Raw genomic sequence first — 13,514 nt, 5'->3', positions numbered from 1 at the left:
CGCGTTTCGACTTAATGGCTCGCTTAAGTATTTGCCAAGTGTCCACGTACCGCTGTGAGTTAATTGTGGCGTCGTGTTCCATAAATTCAATGAGCTGTGTGCCTTTGAAGTCAAGGAAAAAGGCCACAATTACGTTCCCAGAGATGGTATGTCTGTTGTTTCGATTACGTTGCGCAAATTTCGCTGGAAAGCCCTTACACATTCTCCATACAGTCCCTATATAACCACAGGATTTCCATACTTTTTGAAGTCCTTAAGAAAGACATTCGTGGCCGCCGAGATGCATGTCTTGGTACAAACATGGTTCAGTAGGCAACCGCGAGCATTTTTCCATGAAAAAATTGGCCGTCTTGTCTCAACAATGGGATAATCTATCAACATTTATGGCAACAATTTTTAAAATTATAAAGAGTTTACATTCTTTTTTCCACCTGTCTCGTTTTCATATGACTGTCCCTCATATCTACAAAATTTCTCCATGAAAGGATTTTTCCTTTTTTTTTTCACTTTTCACTCCAAGGAGAACAGCGGGCTGTTTGAGATCTGTCCCATTACAGAGTCGTGGTTCCTTTCAGTCAAATGTCCCAGCAGACTCGTATTGGGAGTCCAGTTTACGTGGATTTGGGAAAACAAAATACCTGTTACCAGCTGTAGACAAAACCAAGAATCCCTAGCCCACGATGTCTTGAGGGTCTCACGGAAAATGTTCCAAACACTGGCTACTGCCCCGCTAGCACCTAAAATTGCGTTGCAAAACACGGCCGTTCACTGAGATACAATCAAATGAACATAAACCGAGGTGACGAAAGTTGTGAGATAGCGACTTGCACATATATAAATGGCGGTAATATTGCTTATACAAGGTATCAAAGGGCAGTGCATCAGCGGACAGTCATTTGTACTCAAGTGATTCATGTGAAAAAGTTTCCAACGTGTTTATAGCCACACGACCGGAATTAACAGATTTTGAACGCGGAATGGTAGTTGGAGCTAGACGCATGGGACGTTCCATTTCGGAAATCGTTAGGGAATTCAGTACGCCGAGATCCACAGTGTGCCGAGAATGCCAAATTTCAGGCATCTTCTCTCACCACGGCCAAGGCAGTGGCTGTCGGCGATCACTTCACGACCGAGAACAACAATTTTTCCATAGGGTTCCAGTGCTAACAGACAATCAGAATGCGTGAAATAACCGCAAAAATCAATGTGGGACTTACGACGAATGTATCCGTTAGGACAGTGCGGCGATATATGGCGTTAATGACCTACGACAGCAAACGATCGATATGAGTGCCTTTGCTAACAGCGCTACGTCGCCTGCAGCGCGTCTCCTGGCCTCTTGACAATGCCGGTTGTACCCTGGAAAACCGTGGCTTGGTCAGATGAGTCCCAATTTAAGTTGGTAAGAGTTGATGGTAGTGTTTGAGTGTAGCACAGACCCCACGAAGCCATGGACTCAAGCTGTCAACAAGGAACTGTGCAAGCTGGCGGTGTCCCCATAATGGTGTGGGCTTTGTTTACATGAAATGGACTGGATCCTCTGGTCCAACTGAACCGATAATTAACTGGAAATTGTTATGTTCGGCTACTTGGAGACCATTTGCAGCCATTCATGGACTTCATGTTACGAAACAACGACGGAATTTTTATGGATGACAAGGCGCCATGTCACCAAGCCATAATTGTTCGCGATCGTTTTGAAGAACATTCTGGACAATTCGAGTGAATTATTTGGCTACCCATCGAACATTTATGGGACCTAATCGAGATGTCAGCTCGGGCACAAACTCTTGCACCGGCAACACTTTCGCAGTGAAATGAAATGTCGTGTGGCTAGAGCCTTGTCGGGTAGACCGTTCGCCTGGTGCAGGTCTTTCGAGTTGACGCCACTTCGGCGACCTGCGCGACGATGAGGGTGAAATGACGATGATTAGGACAACACAACACCCAGTCCCTGAGCAGAGAAAATCTCCGACCCAGCCGGGAATCGAACCCGGGCCCTTAGGATTGACAGTCTGTCACGCTGAACTTTCACAGTTATGGACGGCTATAGAGGGAGCATGGCTCAATATTTCTGCAGGGGAGTTCAAAAACTTGTTGCGTTAAATGTCAACGTAGGCTTACGCGGCCTTTGTCATAGTCAATAAAATTCTTCTTGGTTTAAGGCCGCACTGTCATCTGTAAAATTCCGATGTTTCGGCGACTGTTGCAAGGCGCCTTCCTCAGGGTGTGCAATACGCCCTGAGGAAGGAGCCTCGCAACCGTCGCCGAAACGTCGTAATTTTATAGATGCCATTGCGGCCTCAAACCCAGAAGAATTTTATTAACTTGTTGCGTCCATGCCACGTCCAACTGATGCACTACGCCCTGCAAAATGAGATCCGCTACGATGTTAGGAGGTATCCGATGACTTTTGTCACCTTACTGTAATTTTATCATTTTAAATGCGAAAATTTTTGGTTAGTATTTACCGTGACTGTTTTAGATATCGAATCATACGAGGGTGAGCCAATTAAAACCTTAAATTTGTAATAAAAAATCGGAATTTCGCGCCGTTATCCTGTAATTTAGTAAGCGTGCTACAAACAACGTGCAGAATGGCCTTTAGGTGGCAGCCTAGTGCAGATGCACACATACCGTCGCAGTATCAGTATAAAGATGCCCGCCCCATTTGCGACTTGCACCAGGGAAGAAGAGCCTTCTGTTATTCGGTTTTTGCGTAGTGAAGGTGTGAAACCTATTGAAATTCATCGACGAATGAAGGTTCAGTACGGTGATGCATGTTTGTCACAGTAGCAAGTCTACGAATGAAGTAGGAAGTTCGCAAATGGTGCGACTTCAGTGGAAGATGCTCCTCGTACAGGTCAGGCACAACGAGTTGTGACTCCACAGAACATTGCAGCAGTTGAAGCCATAGTGAAGGAAAACCGCCGAGTGACACTGAATGACATTGCACCATGTTTACAGATAAGTCATGGGTCAGCACAGCACACTGTGCATTATGTGCTCCAGTTTCACAAAGTGTCTGCAAGATGGGTGACACGGCAGCCGACTCCTGAAATGAGAGAGCGACGTGTTGATGCTTGTGAAGAACTTCTTCGGCGCTTTGAACGAGAAGATGATGGCTTCGTTGCAAGAATCGTTACTGGGGACTAAACCTGGGTTCAGTGCCACCAACCGGAAACGAAGAGAGCGAGCACGGAATGGCGCCATTTCTCATTACCAAAACCAAGGAAGTTTCGAACAGAACCATCAGCAGGGAAGGTTACGCTGACTCTCTTTTGGGACGAAAAAGGCGTCATTTTGGAGCATTACATTCCTAGGGGAACTACTGTCACCAGTGCATCATACACAGATCTCCTAAAAAAAAAAAAAATCATCTGCGGCCTGCAATCAAATCAAAGCGACGTGGATTGCTGTCAGCAGGTGTCCTTTTGCAAGATGACACTGCCCGTACAACAGTTGCAACAATCACAGACCTGCATTTTGAGTGTCTTCCTCATCCACCATACTCACCAGACCTTGCCCCAAGTGATTTCCATATGTTTGTACCACTCAAAGGTGCAATGGGAGGAAAGAAGTTCCGTTCTGATGAAGAGGTACGCCACGTGGTGAATGAGTGGTTGCGCGGACTATTAAAAGAATTTTTTTCCAATGGAATTTATACACTTTGTAAGCGCTGGAGGACTTGCATTGAGCGTGGGGGAGATTATGTTGAAAAGTGATAGAGCTTTGTACCATTTCTGCACAATAAATAATATTTTAAAAAATATTTAAGGTTTTTATTTGACTCACCCTCGTCCAACTAGTCTACTGTTACCAGTCTCTATTTTGTTTAATTCCCCAACACCTTTCGAAGGTTTAAAACTCTATCATCAGATGGATTTATGTGAACTAATTTGGCATGTATGTACGCAACACACCTCAGTGTAAAATCCCTACCTCAATTAAAATCCAAATCGAACGTATACTGCTCCTGACACACACATCTACAAGCTCGTGAACATGCCAGTGCTGTCTTCAGAATTTGACGTATGGTGCAGGGCGGAACCGTGAGAACTGTGGTCTGCGGCTTCGCCGTGTCACACCGCACCGCAGGAATTCGGCAGGCGCGCGCCAGACCAGCTGCGGCCGGTACGGCGGGAGACTGCGTTCGTGAACGCTTTGCAGAACAGCACAAGCAACGTAGCCGGGCACGGGCGAGATCTGTGTGGCCGATCTGAAGCGGCAGCCGCAACCGCCGCGGAGCGCGCGCGTTTAGGGAAATAAAGCACCGGCGTCGAGGCCGGGACAATGCCCCAGAGCGGGGAATCCTGACGGACTGCCAAGGTAAGCGCGCCCTTCGCCTTTGTGTAGCTTGGCCGAGAGTGACGTCAAGGTGGTCGTGACCTTATGAAAGTCTCCAGCGACAGACTAAGTCCCAGGCACGGACACAGAATCGGAATTATCACAGAAGACGGCTGGAATGGGAAAACACGAGCGGAGCAACGTGCAGCGAATGTGGAACGCGTACCTGTTGAAAGGTATAAAGGTAGGAAAATTGTGAGCATCGATTTTACCAACTTTTGTAGTTTTCGGACAGGAAACGGAGCTCGAGCAGTGTCTCCATAAGTTTGCTCGAACTGACACATTGCTTTTAACTGGTTACTAGGATTCCAATTAGTTTTTCCCTATCTAACATTATCCACCGTATGGGGCGTCAAATGTCAAAAATCTGTTTGAATGTAACTCGTTTCATTCGACATCTATGTCTACAGGATATCAGAAACAATCTGAAAAGCTTGCAAGGGTGTTGCAGGGTAGATTGTGCTGACAAATTCCGAATTACTTAGCGTTGATGTTAGCCAATCAGAACGTTCCGGGCACAAATTCAAACGGCCTGCCAAATACAATTAGTGTCAACAGTCATTGCGTAGATGACAGCATACGATATGTTACTCAGCCCTTGTCTCCGGTTCGATCCTTTTCGTGTCACTCTCTTGTTTAGTTTACGAATCCAAAAGAAGAACACGTTTGGCGACACGGTCTCTGGCAGGCCGCTTGAATTTTCGCGCGCAATGGCCCCAATAGTTCACTTGCGCAACGTATCGAATGTTTTTCTTAACAATTATTCCTCTGCACCGCCTACCCGGAAACGCACTTAAAAGCTTTTCAAACTGTTTCTGACCACTCCATATACTCAGCAAGTCACGGTGAATTGTGTGGCGAAGGGGAATCGGGGGCTCGTTAAACTTATGAACTAGGGTCAATTTCTAGGGACAACATCCCACGGGAAATTTCAGTGCCACTTAAAGAGCGCCAGGAAACCTCTATACTGCACATATAAAACAAGTAGCTTAAGCGTAAGAAACTATTAGAAAAATCTGACGACGTGTTGTTAGTCCCGTTTTAACAGAATTAATTTTCATTCCTCACGTTCATAAAAATTGACCTAAGGTAGTTAAACAGTGAAACCGAATCACATAGACAATGCCTCTAGATGTGACCTGACAGCGCAGTCGTAACACTCACAAAAGTGTTTTAGGTGAACATTATGTGGTTCCCCACATACTCATTGAAAAACTAAGAGACCTCATTAACAGTGTGGGTTTTGAAATTCCTGAAAGATTAAAACTGTGTGCCTGACAGGGGCTCGAACCTAGGACCTTTCCTTTCTGCCGACAAATGTTCAACCGACTGAGCTCCCCAAATACGGTCCGTCCCCATAGCTTCACTTCCGCCAGTATATCATCTCCTACCTTCCACTGCTTGGCTGTGGCTGAGCCATTTCTTAGCAATATTTTTTCTTCCTGCAGTGCTAGTCCCGTCAGGTATGTAGGAGGACGTCTGTGAAGTTTGAAAGATAGGAAGAGAGGTACTGGCGGAAGTGAAACTGTAAGGGTGTGTCGTGAGTCGTGCTTGGGTGGCTCCATAGTAAAGCACTTACCTGCCACAAGTGAAGGTCCCAGGTTCGAGTTCCTGGTCGGCATACAGTTTTAATTTGCCAGGAAGTTTTACAACCCACTCTATTTGGTAAAACCTATTAAGTTTTCCAATGAGCGTGTGGGGAATCATGTAAATTTCATCTAAAATACTTCTGTGAGTTTCACGACTATATTTTCAGGTCATTTTCCTAGCGATAGTGTGTGTAATCCAGTTCCACTGTTTTAACTACCCTACGTCAATTTTTATGAACGTGGCGACCAAGTGATTACCGTGCCCGTCGGCATCTCCGGGAGGACTGTCTCTAATTTTGTACATAAAACTTCAGGCAACGAACGGACAAGTGATGCATGAGACCTGATTTTTGGAGTTTAATAGAAAGGAAGATTGTTGCGGGTAATTCCTGTACACAAGCATATCAGACTAACTATTACTGTAACATAGGCTTCCTGTCCTGATCAGCGACAACTTCATAATCACCGTAACTTTGGTCAAAAGCCATTACTCCCTTCCATTGCATTAGCATACCTTCAACTAGTCGCACCTGCCGGTAATAGACATTCCAAACCCTCTCTTCAGGGCAGAACATAGGTTATCGTTGCGTAACGTATTCAGCTTAATGTATGGTAATGAGGACATTTGAGTAAACACTGCGCATCAGCGGCTTAAGAACCTGTATTTAAAGACGCTGTCCGTGTAACCCCAAATGCTGTACTGTGTGCTGAGATCAAATACAAACCGGTCCGTGGACACATAAAGGCGAAGCTGGGATGATCTGGTCGGAAGAGGGTGGTGCCGTACGTTCTGCTTCGATACTTTCCGGTCGTACTGTTCTCATATTAAACAGAATGACCTATTGACCTTACGATAGACTCGTCCGAAATATGTAAAACAGGAATGACTTTCCATAAATGGCTAACATCTTCACCAGATTGCGAGATTACTCGACTCACTGAAATCGCTGGGCGTGACGAATTGTAAAGGTGCAAGGGAGCGCAACCGCTCAAGTCTTTGTATATGGTTTGTCTACGATAAAGTTGTACCATCTTTATTAATTAACACACGATTCTTTTTTGTTTCCTAACTTCGCGTTACTCTGAAGCATGACATCATACTCTGTTCCCAGCTTTTCTTCACGCTTTGTGTCCATGACTGTTAGGGAAACAGTAATCAGAACAGGGACCTTTTCAAAATCAGAGCTTGCACGATGCAAATCGAGTTAACGACATAAGCTTACGGTTATGACTTCCATGTCGCGCTGAACAATGAAAGGTACTTGCCTTGGGCAGCGACTACAATTAAAATATCTAGAGCGTGCAGTTTAAGGCACAGTAACTTTTGACAGCGAGAACAAATGAGAAATCTGATACCATGATTAACAACTACAGCCTATAATCACGCGACGTTTTAGTTCTACAAAATCAAGAACAATGAAATGGCCGTCTCTAGATGGAATAAAATGTGTGGCTGTTGTAGTGGCGGCCAAGTCCGTTATAACGCCCATTTACCACTGTCCATTAGCAGCCACTGGCTTAATTACATTCGACTGCAGAAATTACTACAATGATCTAGATAAATAAAGGGGGGCAAATATTTCATAATGTGATTAAGAATTTCCTTGTGTACAGTTACAATTCAAGAACAGTATCGGCCTTATAACCTCTAAAGTGAAATGTACTCGACTTTTCGTTGCAAGAAGGTTATTCTGATAGCTATCATTTTTGTAGTGTCAGTATAAACGAATTTGAAGAGCGAGTTTGGTTAGCAGATAGTAATGCCATAGTTGTAACAACACAAGAATAAACATCTACAAACAATAGAAAGCCGGCGGGAGTGGCCGAGCGGCTCTCGGCGCTACAGTCGAACCGCGCGACCGCTACGGTCGCAGGTTCGAATCCAGCCTCGGCCATGGATGTGTGTGATGTCCTTAGGTTAGTTAGGTTTAGGTAGTTCTAAATTCTAGGGGCTCATGACCTCAGAAGTTGAGTCTCGTAGTGCTCAGAGCCAACAATAGAAATACCGTGACTGCGGGGAGAGGTAAGAAATAATGGAAAGGATACTGCCTAAAAACTTCAGATTTACAACAGTCAGACCAGATGAAAAACGAAATGATCGTGTGGCATTGATGGCCGGGAGGCCCCATCCGGAAAAGTTCGGACGCTGGGTGCGACTCTTATTTCACGTGACACCACACTGGGCAACTTGCGTGTTGATGGGATGATAAGGAGGACAAGACAACACAGTCCACGAGCGGAGAAAATCTCCAACTCGCCGGGAATCAAACCCGGGCCCGCTACAGGGTAGGCAAACACGTTACCCCTCAGCTAAGCAGGCGGACTGTTACACCAGACTTCTCCTCAGTTCTATTTTTAGAATTATAAACAGAAGTGATGTGTAATAAAAATGAAAATAAAAATACTTGGCTAAAACATTTGCTTTGTATCCGATGGATGTGACGCAATGATTAAGGTAAGTGACTTGCACTGGGAAGAAGCAGGGTTCGATTTCCGTACACTAATCCGATAACTTCCGATTTCAATTTGTTTCTAGATTCAGGTTAGCGGAACGCTGGGGGTCTTTCCTTCGAATAGGAAACGTATCGGTTCAACCCCCATGCTCATGCTGTTGAGATAACCTGTAAACTTCCTACCTCTGATTTTATCAAATTCCAGAGAAGGCTGTAAGTCTAAAAGAAATTTCTAGTGGGGGGAGCTAAGTAAATTAAATAGCGTGGAGTATATCTTGTGGAGAAATGCAATATAAAGAGAGAAAATAATGTTATTTGTGGATTTTAAGTAGTGGGTCACTGAAGCAAAAAGTACTTACTTGAATAAAGAAAATGAGCTATCCACGTAGTCATGGTCTGGCTGCTCACTGTTTCTTTTGACTTCTTGTAACTCATTACTACTTGCTGTAAGAAAGTTTTTGTACAATGTAAATAGCGCTGAGTTATCGATAGGCACATACAAAACAAAGAAAACTTGCTAGGTTTTGGAGTTATACACTGACGAGCTAGAGTAAAATAAACGCAGGCGTACGTACGTACGCACGCAAAACAAAACAACAAACAAACAAACACACACACACACACACACACACTCTACCGGTTAAGCAAAGCTCACAGCCTCCAGTAATGGAAGCCATCACTGTAGTGGATAACACCCAACTGCATCATTGGCAGCGTCGGGTTCTGGGATATCAATTCTACGGGACCACTGCATTATAATCACATTTCCGTTAGACCATATCTGTACCCAAATGATTACATATTCCAGAAAACGATGGTAAAATGTACATGCTGCAACGTTGCAGCCAGTATAATAGTGGGACAACTAGAAAGCTACTCTCCGTCGAGAGAGACGTAGTCATGTACCACTTCCCTCGGCGGCTGTAGTTTCCCAGGAAAGTGAACTTCCAACCGGTGAGCCATTCGAACGGCCACAACAACAAAAAGTTCATCATATCGAACTTAAGTTTAATCTGTAATTTCATGTCAGAACTACGAAAGAGTTATATCACTAAATTCTTCCCATAAGGATGAATTACTCTGGCGTAAAAAATTCAGATGTGCATCTTGATAATTAATGAAGTTGCGAAAACGCTTTGGTCTTCGTTTCATGAGTCTGTGGTCATTATTCATCTGTGTGAAAAGAGATTTTTAACTCAAAATTCATTTAAAGTGAAAAAGTTACGAGACTCGCACTGGTATGTATACAGAGCAAATGTGTAGACGTAAGGGAAGTTTATTCTGGAAATATGAGCTCATCTAATGTTGAAACGTTCCTTTCGTCCTTCTTCGGAACAATGGTGGCGTCGTGTGTAGTGTCTCTCACAGCTGCAAAGAGAAATACGTACATTCTTAGTGGCATGGGGCGAGTGCCCCGTAATGCTCCATCCATTCTCTTGTAGATGTTTGATGGTGGATTCAGATTGACCCTCTGCACCGCTATACTATTATAGTAGCAGACCCTCTAGGCAGGATTACACTTCCCACTACTCCAAAGTTAACAATTTAAGACTTGTATGTGTCTAACTAAATTTAGAAAGTTTCCGAAGGCCCGAGGCCCAGCACTCCACTTGAATACGCACACCGCTGCATTGAGAGGAATACTGTGCTGTATAGCGGCCTGGTGGACTACAGCAAGACATTACATTTCAGTGGACGTGTTCTCTGCTACGGCTAACGGTATTCGTTTACAAACACCTGAGCGGCTCTAGACGGAACATGAAATACGGTAAATGTACGGGGCTGGGGGTCGGTGCCCTGATATTAACATATACAGTACCGGCGACGGGCCTTTCAAGTGGAGCGGGCACGCCCTCGTGCGCCGCCGGTATTAAGGATGTATGGCGCGGGACGGCGCTCGCTCCCAACAATATCACGCGATGCGAGGCGATGTGATGCGGTGCGGGGCGATGCCTGCCTCGACCCCGGCGGCCTACGCATTCCACACCAGAGGCTGCGGGCGCGGGGTCGCGTGCGCCGCACACGCTGCCTTTCATTAGCAGAACTTCCTTTATACACAGCTGGATGCATGCACAGACAGCAGATTGGTTGCGCTATCTCTCTCTCTCTCTCTCTGCGCGCGCTCGTGTGTGTGTGTGTGTGTGTGTGTGTGTGTGTGTGTGTGTGTGTGTGGTGGGGGGGGGGGGGGCAGAGCATTAGTTATTCATAGGCAATTGGAGAGTATCTACGGGGACCTGGCAATGAAAGAATGGTGAGTCGTTGGGTGAGGCGTTTGTTATCACCGCAACATGGTCGAGCAAACCTTGTCGGCCACATACAGCTGTAACTCCTGTAGTGTTGAAACGTGCGGACACTCTCATTCCAGGTGACCGACGGATCACAATCAAACACCTCGCTGCACTACGGGACGTCCCAGTTGGTAGTGCCGACACACTCGTCCACCAGTTTGGCTATTCAAGGGTGTGTGCCCACTGGCTTCCCTGCCGCCTATCGGAAGACCGTAAAGAGCAACGAAGAACCATCGGTGCGGAGTTGCTTGCGCGTTACGAGGCTGATCGTGGCAATTTTTTGTCGAATATCGTCACAGACGACGAAACACAGGTTCATTACTTCGAAACGGAAACAAAACGTCAATCCGTGGAGTGATGCTATACCACCTCTCATCCGAAGAAAAGGTTCAAAGCCGCAGCCAGTAAAGTCAAGGCGACGGTCTTCTGGGACTCTGAAGGGGTTACTCTGTCAGATGTCCCCCCTCCTTGTGCAACGATCAACTATGAAGTGTACTGTACGACCCTTAGGAAACTGAAGAAACAACTTCAGTGTGGTCGTCGCCAAAAAGTGCAGACGAACTTCTCCTTCTCCATTACAACGCAAGGCCTCACACAAGTCTGCGCACCCAAGAGGAGCCCACAAAACTTCACTGTACTACAGCCTGGCTCTAGCACTTTCCCATTTCCATCTGTTTGGCCCAATGTACGATACACTTAGCGGGAAGCAGTACATGGATTACGGGGAGGTTACTGATGCAGTGTGACATTGACTCACACATGGACCAGCAGAGTGGAACCAGGCGGCCACGCAAGCCCTTCCAGTAGGCTGAGTAAGGCCGTAGCACTGAACGGAGATTTTGTTGGAAAGTAGAGTTTTGTTGCCAAAAGAATGGGGAATAATATGGTCTATTCGAATCATGAATAAATCCAACTTGCTTTCAGAAAAAACATGTGTTGCGTTGCTTATCGAACGCCCTTGTACAATCTTGGTTAATTTTGCACTTACTCACTCACAATCTCACTCGAGTTCTACATCTACATCTACATGTATACTCTGCAAATCGCATTTAAGTGCCTGGCAGAGGGTCATCGAACCACCTTCACAATTCTCTATTATTCCAATCTCGTATAGCGCGCGGAAAGAATGAACACCTATATCTTTCCGTACGAGCTCTGATTTTCCTTATTTTATCGTAGTGATCGGTGTCAACAAAATATTTTCGGATTCGGAAGAGAAAGTTGGTGATTGGAATTTCGTGAGAAGATTCCGTCGGAATGAAAAACGCCTTTCTTTTAATGATGTCCATCCCAAATCCTGTATCATTTCAGTGACACTCTCTCCCATATTTCGCGATAATACAAAACGTGCTGCCTTTCTTTGAACTTTTTCGATGTACTCCGTCAGTCCTATCTGGTAAGAATCCCTCACGGCGCAGCAGTGTTCTACACGAGGACGGACAAACGTAGTGTAGGCAGTCTTCTCAGTAGGTCTGTTACGTTTCCTAAGTGTCCTGCCAATAAAACGCAGTCTTTGGTTAGCCTTCCCTACAACATTTTCTGTGTGTTCCTTCCAATTTAAGTTGTTCGTAAATGTAATACTTAGGTATTTAGTGGAATTTACGGCTTTTAGTTTATACTGAGTTATCGTGTAACCGAAGTTTAACGAGTTCCTTTTAGCACTCATGTGGATGACCTCACACTTTTCGTTATTTAACGCGCACAGTTACACTATCACGCAGCCTTTAAGATATGTAGATGGCCAGTCTCTTCAGAAGACTTGGATGAACCAGCCACCCTGATAACACATTAAAAGTTCCTTCCTAATATCAGAAATGGATTTCCACTTTGCACCGGAACGTGTTTTGGCATATTAAAACTGTGTGCGCCGGTGTGGGACACGAACCTGCGCCTTACTAATATCTTAGGGAGCAAGTTTGATGTTTTAGACCACGTTCGTCTTATCGCCAGCTAAAATAGATGGTAAATCCGTAGATAAATTTTCTACTGATGTTTTGTTTGAATATAAAACACAAACGAAAATGTAGCGCGCTGTGGTCTGTACGCCACAAGCACCACAAATCGGAGCAACAGCTAAGCGATAAGAAAACGACATAGGCGTATTGATTTTACTAATCAACTTCTTTTCTGTACTTCCAGCCATTCTTCTATCCATCTACGAATGACACTGTACCACAACAGCGAGGTGAGAGAATCTAGAGCGGCGGCACACTGAACCACCTGTTTAACACTATGTGCATCCTTGGCTGCGACAGTTGTTAATTCATTTTCCTCAATTCTCCTGTATCCTGTTACCCTGAAGACTGACACTATTCTACTAAACGAGGTTAATCTTAGCGGATGACGTTCAAGAGCGTTTTTATTGGCCTTCGACCTTAAGAGATAAATAACAAAATCTAGGTACGACTTGGCAAAAGGTATATACAGACTTTGACACGGAAATTGAATACATTTATTATCACAATCACTGCTGCACAAAATTTCAACACAAAAATCTTTATCATTGAATTCTTCTGGTGTGACCTGAACGCAGCAGGTAACCGCTTATTAGGCAGATGGCCGGCCGGTGTAGCCGAGCGGTTCTAGGCGCTTCAGTCTGGAACCGCGCGATCGCTACGGTCGCAGGTTCGAATCCTGCCTCAGGCATTGATGTGTGTGATGTCCTTAGGTTAGTTAGGTTTAAGTAGTTCTAAGTTTTAGGGGACTGATGACCTCAGATGTTAAGTCCCATAGTGCTCAAAGCCATTTGAACCATTTTTATTACGCAAATGGCAAAAACTTCAGAATGAGAAAAAACAGCTGAAATTACCAACGAATAGTTATGGACAGCCCCTATG

The 13,514-nt window shown here is 45.0% G+C and overlaps 1 protein-coding gene across 1 annotated transcript in view; it reads right to left on the bottom strand.

Annotated features, from left to right (window-relative positions):
• Positions 1–8,725: 8,725 nt before the first annotated feature.
• Positions 8,726–13,514, bottom strand: part of LOC124595099 (sterile alpha motif domain-containing protein 5-like) — a 64,327-nt gene continuing 59,538 nt past the window's right edge. Inside the window, exon 2 of the mRNA XM_047133697.1 lies at positions 8,726–8,833. Within this exon, the coding sequence (XP_046989653.1) occupies positions 8,726–8,833 (108 nt within the window). The remainder of the gene's footprint in view (positions 8,834–13,514) is intronic.

The sequence above is a fragment of the Schistocerca americana genome, chromosome 1 (genome assembly GCF_021461395.2).
Source record: "Schistocerca americana isolate TAMUIC-IGC-003095 chromosome 1, iqSchAmer2.1, whole genome shotgun sequence".
In the NCBI taxonomy this organism is placed as follows: domain Eukaryota; kingdom Metazoa; phylum Arthropoda; class Insecta; order Orthoptera; family Acrididae; genus Schistocerca; species Schistocerca americana.
The sequence above is the reverse complement of the archived record's forward strand: the minus strand, read 5'-3'. Positions and strand labels throughout refer to the sequence as shown.